This window comes from Mus pahari, chromosome 21 (assembly GCF_900095145.1).
Source record: "Mus pahari chromosome 21, PAHARI_EIJ_v1.1, whole genome shotgun sequence".
Lineage (NCBI taxonomy): Eukaryota > Metazoa > Chordata > Mammalia > Rodentia > Muridae > Mus > Mus pahari.
In genome coordinates, this window is record NC_034610.1 from 23,672,626 (window position 1) to 23,678,118 (window position 5,493).

General features: G+C 47.8%; 1 protein-coding gene across 1 annotated transcript in view; it reads right to left on the minus strand.

Moving 5' to 3' along the window:
- The window catches only part of Slc26a8 (solute carrier family 26 member 8), a 54,794-nt gene that overhangs the window by 30,825 nt on the left and 18,476 nt on the right, over positions 1-5,493 (minus strand). Inside the window, exon 5 of the mRNA XM_021221759.1 lies at positions 4,230-4,411. Coding sequence (XP_021077418.1) covers positions 4,230-4,411 — 182 coding nt within the window. The remainder of the gene's footprint in view (positions 1-4,229; positions 4,412-5,493) is intronic.

A 5,493-nucleotide genomic window follows, 5' to 3' on the forward strand; every position in this document is an offset into this window, starting at 1 on the left:
AGAGGCAGGCGGATTTCTGAGTTCGAGGCCAGCCTGGTCTACAAAGTGAGTTCCAGGACAGCCAGGGCTACACAGAGAAACCCTGTCTCGAAACACACCACACCCAAAAAAGAAAACAGGCTGAGCAAGTCATGAGGAGCAAGCCAGTAAGCAGCACCCCTCCATGGCCTCTGCATCAGTTCCTGCCCCCAGGTTTCTGCTCTGCTTGAGTTCCTGCCTTTCACTGCTTTTAATGATGAACTGCTATATGGAACTGTGAGTGAAATAAACCCTTCCCTCCCAAAGTTACATCTGTCGTGGTGTTTTATCACTGTTGGGGTCCGGGAATCACCTCACAGACGACTCAGACACCAGTTTCAGCCAATCAGGGCTGGTTTTTTAAATGCACACCCCAAGATTGATCAATCAAGCATGTAGTTCAGACCCGGGAGCTGAACTGAAATGTCCAACTAGAATCCTATAGAACTTTTTCGGCCTGAAATCCATAAACATCTATGCCAAGTTAGATCTACCAATCAAGATTTAGGGCTGGGGAATTTCCTTAGGAACATGTCTTTGTTGTACATTTATCTTGCTCTCATTAGTTGGGGTATTCACGTCCTAACTTGCCAACCAGGATGTACAAGCCAATTTGTTAAGTAGGATGTCAATTCCAGGGAGGTCTGGGATCTTAAACTTTACTTAACCACTACTCAAAATGGAAGTTTTACTACAAATGGCTTCTTACATTGGTTCAGGTGTCTCTCTTGTTGGGACCCATCCCTGGGGCAGCCTATCATTCATATATATATAGTGCTACCGGGCAGTTGGTTCAGGTTCAGGCTTATTGTAGTACTAACTGACTTTAACTATGATTGGTTTTCAAGAACACCTAAGACCAGAACACAACAGAGTATGAAATCACCTGGGCCTGAGAAATTTTCCTAGTAACAGCACATGAAAAAGATTCCCTATAACATTAGTAACAGCACAAGATGCCTGACTAGTCAGGCAACAGTTACCTAGGCCTTAACAATTACATCAGTAGTAACCCTAGGTCAGCAATCGCACTAACTGGACTCTCCAGCGACCCTATAGCCTCTGCTCAAAAAAGATCCCCAAGCAGAAGGTCAGAGGCACCGAGATGATCTTCCCAGGCTCTCTTCTTCCCCAGAGAATTGGGTTCCTTGGGTGCTGTGTCAGAAGTCCCAACATGCACCATCCCACATCTTTCTCTCTCTTCTGAAACACCTGCAGCTGTTAGGTGCTCCACTCTCTGCCCTCTAGATGGATACAGAGGAAACAGCCACAGAAGGCTGGAAGGGATACATAAGGCTCATCTTGGGTTGGAGCCCTTCTCATCACAGCGGAAAAGACAACATGGAGGAGCTAAGATGCAGAACGTGGTGTGACAGTGCCCACCTGCAACTCCAGCACACAGGAGGACCAGGAGTTCAAGATCATCTCTGATTACATAGTGGGTTTAAGAGTAGCCCAGGCCATGTGAGACCCATAACAACCAAGTATGCACAATACCACATCAATCTTCCTGGCCTTATGACTCCTGTGTACTAAGAATGATACAAGAACCACCAGGTGGTGGTGGTGCACGCCTTTAATCCCGGCACTAGGGAGGCAGAAGCAGGCTGATCTTTGAGATTGAGGCCAGCCTGGTCTACAAAGGGTCCAGTGTTGGGGTCTCCCACCTCCACTAACCACTCCCCCTCCACAGGCGCACAGGCATACCAGAGTTGCTACCCAGATCTCCCAGAATGCAGCGTCGTCAGACCACCCTACGTCGTCGTCATCACCGCCCACTGTCGCTCGGACCAACCACTAACGTCGTCAGTCACCGCCCACTCGTTTGGACCCGCCTTCCAGACACAGCTCCGCTCATGATCAGACCGCACGCCATATAGAGAGAGAAAGAGAGACTAGGGGGAGGGCTAAGGGTTCTTCCTTGTCCGATTAATAAATAATGCTCTGATCAGCGCAGACCGCAAGGGCATTCGATTTTCCTTGCAGCCCATTCTTATCTTAGGATGTTTAGCCCTTCAGTACGAACCCAGTCCAAGGTGTTTTCTGCCCACACTGAAACACACAAGTAGCGTGGCACAGAAACACACAGTCCAGGACATCCAAGGCTATACAGAAAAATCTTGTTTCAAAAAACAAAACAAAGCCGGGCCTGGTGGTGCAGGCCTTTAATCCCAGCACTCGGGAGGCAGAGGCAGGCGGATTTCTGAGTTCGAGGCTAGCCTGGTCTACCAAGTGAGTTCCAGGACAGCCAGAGCTACACAGAGAAACCCTGTCTCGAAAAAAAAAAAAAAAAAAAAAACAAAGAAAAACCCTGTCTCATAAAACCAAAAGAAGGAGGAGGAAGAAGAGAAGGAGGTGAAAAAGAAAAAGATGAAGACAATGAAGATGATGAAGACAAAGAAGACAAAGAGGATGAAGATGAAGACTATGGTGAAGATGATGAAGACAAAGAAGATGAAAAAGACTGTGAAGATGAAGAAGACTAAGGTGAAGAAGATGAAGACAAAGACAACAAAGATGAAGATGTGAAGATGATGAAGAAGACCAAGATGAAGACAAAGAAGACAAAGATGAAGAAAATAAAGAAGAAGAAGATGTTGAAGATGTAGAAAAAAGACAAGACAAAGAAGGAGGAGGATGAGGGAAAGAAGGAATAAAAGAAAGAAAGATAGATTGATTCAATGTGGCAGGCAGAGGCAGGTGGATCTCTGTGAGTTCAAGGCCAGCTTGATCTACATATGGAGTTCCAGGACAAAGACCTTGTGATTCTGTGGAACTTTAAGTCTTTGGCATACCACTGAGCCATCTTTCCAGTCCAAATCTCCCTTTTTGCATTTACAGTTTTCAAAAGACACCTTTTTTGTGTGTATGTATGTGTATCTGTGTGTGTATGTGCCCAAGCATACACGGGGCTGAGGAAGCCAGAAGGTGTCAGAACGCTGGGACTGGAATCACAGCTGGCTGCCATGCGTGCTCGGAACTGAACTCTTAGCCTCTGCACAGAGAACAGCAGCACTTTCACCCACTGAGCACCTCTCCTGTACTTTCAGTTTTGAGGCAAGGTCTTTCTGGGTTTCTCAGCTTGCCTTTGAACTCACCCTGTAGGCAGTGTAGACCTTGGGCTGTGTACCATGAGTGTGCCTAGTGCCTGATGTGGGCAGAAGTGGGCTTCAGTTCTCCTGGAGCTAGAGAGACACATGGCTGGGAGCTGGCAATTGGACCTGGATCTTCTGCAAAAGCAGCCACTGCTCTCAGCAGCTGAGCCACCTCTCCAGCCTCTGGATTGATTTTATTTGATGTGTACTTTAGGTGTGGTTCTGTGTGTGTGCAGTAGATGCAGGTGGCTTGTAGCCATGGAGCATACAAGAGAACACCAGATCCCACAAAAATGGTGTCACAGGCATCAGTGATTGGTGTCACGGGCTCACTCTCATTATTTCACTGCCAAGGCACCCTCTGCTTATGGCTCATGCGCTGCCTGTGCTCATAGATAAGCCCCTCTTTTTCACTGGAATTTCCAAGAAGAAACCTGCTGTTGTTTGAGGTGCTTTCCCTTTGTAGGGAAAATCCTTTTCTTTCCTGCTTAAGAGACATTTTCTCCTCTTTGCCTTTAATTTTCCTAAATTTATCATTTATCTCCATGTGGGCTTTTACTATTTTCCTACTTAGAGTTTTGTCAGCCTGTTAAATCTGCATATTTGGGTATATTATTATTTTATTTTTGTTTTTTTTGAGACAGGGTTTCTTTGTGTAGCCCTGGCTGTCCTGGAATTCACTCCGTAGACCAGGCTGGCCTCGAACTCAGAAATTCACCTGCCTCTGCCTCCCAAGTGCTGGAATTAAAGGTGTGCACAGCACCGTTTGGCTTGAAAAAATGATTTTTGGGAGGCAAAACTGAGGAATGGAAGAAGGGCTGATGAGGAAGTGCAAAGGTGAATTCTAAGTCAGTGCTCAGAGAGGAACCATCAGCTACAGGAGGGGCCTCTTACATCTGCTGCAAGTTCCTGGTGCAGGACTGGGCAGATGGCTCCTCACTGCCCACACCCAGCAAAGCAGCAGCAGAGAGTGGAAAGCACGTGGGGCTGCCCCATGGCACATCCTCCTTGGGGGCTGTCTTCTAAGTCTTCCACAGCCTTCCCATAGAGTGCCACCAGCTGGGGACCTGGTGTTCACTCACAAGGGTCTAAGCAATTCAGAGGCTCAGTTCCTACCTGAATAATCCCAGTCAGGAAAGTTGTGGATGCCACCATACTTAAAGATCTGTTGTAGTTCAAGTAGAAGGTAGGGACAGAGAAGTCATCCTTGACAAAAGTTCCCAAGATCAGGTGACCATTGTTGAAGGGTCTCTCCTTCAGAACATTGATCATCAGAGCACTCACAAGGAAGAAGGGGCCTAGGAAGAAGTGCAGGGAAACAGATTTCAAGTTTAGAGAACCAAAGCACTCTTGTTCTCTGTTATTATTAACACTGTTACCATTAGTATTACATTATCTAGTAAGTCATCCCTGAGAAGGAAGAAAAAGGAGGGACAAGAACGGGGTACCACAGAACTCAAAGCTGGTAGGTCAGGGGTCCCACCCCTGTGGGCACCGAGGCTGACACTCACACACAGATGGCCTGAAGATTACTGTCAGGCTTAGCCACTGTGTCGGCACTTAGACTCTAAGTTAAAAGAGGGAGGCAGCCAGGTGTGGTGCCAACCGCCTTTTCCCAGCCAGCCTGGTCTACATGGCAAGTTCCAGGCCAGCCAGAGCTGCAAGTGAGACTCTGTTCCTCCCAAAAGAGGGAAGGTGGTGAAAGTACCGTCAGAACATCAGAAGACGGTACCACCGAATGCTTTCCCAGGCTAGCCAAGTGCATGATGAGATGAGAGTGGCCTCGAGCAGTGTTTCGTTTTGTCCTCGTACAACAGGCACACAGGAACAAAGGTGAACCCTCCCGGGGAGGCCCCCAGCCACATTATCAACACTGCTCGAGCATGACTGTGAGGCTCCCTAGGAATTCGGGAATATGGGAGTAAAACTGTTTTCTTCACATTCAAATGCAAGTCAACATTTGTAGCATGTTTGAGCCAAGCATGTGAAGAAGCCCTCACTGAAGCAGAGCAACATCCCAAGTCTAGAGGTTGGGGGTGGAGGCCAGGCTGCAGCCAGTGCTGGAGAAGACACCGAGAAGAACATAAGTGGTCACTGCAGTGAAGGCAGGAGCAGGGAGCTTCTCCAACAGCCCGAACTAGTCTAGTCACCTCTAAGTTCGTGTGAGGGTGGACTCCTGAGCCAGGGAAATGGCCGTCCTGTGGCTGAGTTTCTATTGTGACACTTTCCTTATTGTGAGTTAACTAAGCTGACAAATTATACACTGTGGAGTTTGATTGTTAAGAATCCAGCTAGCCGGGCCTGGTGGCGCAGGCCTTTAATCCCAGCACTCGGGAGGCAGAGGCAGGCAGATTTCTGAGTTCGAGGCCAGCCTGGTCTA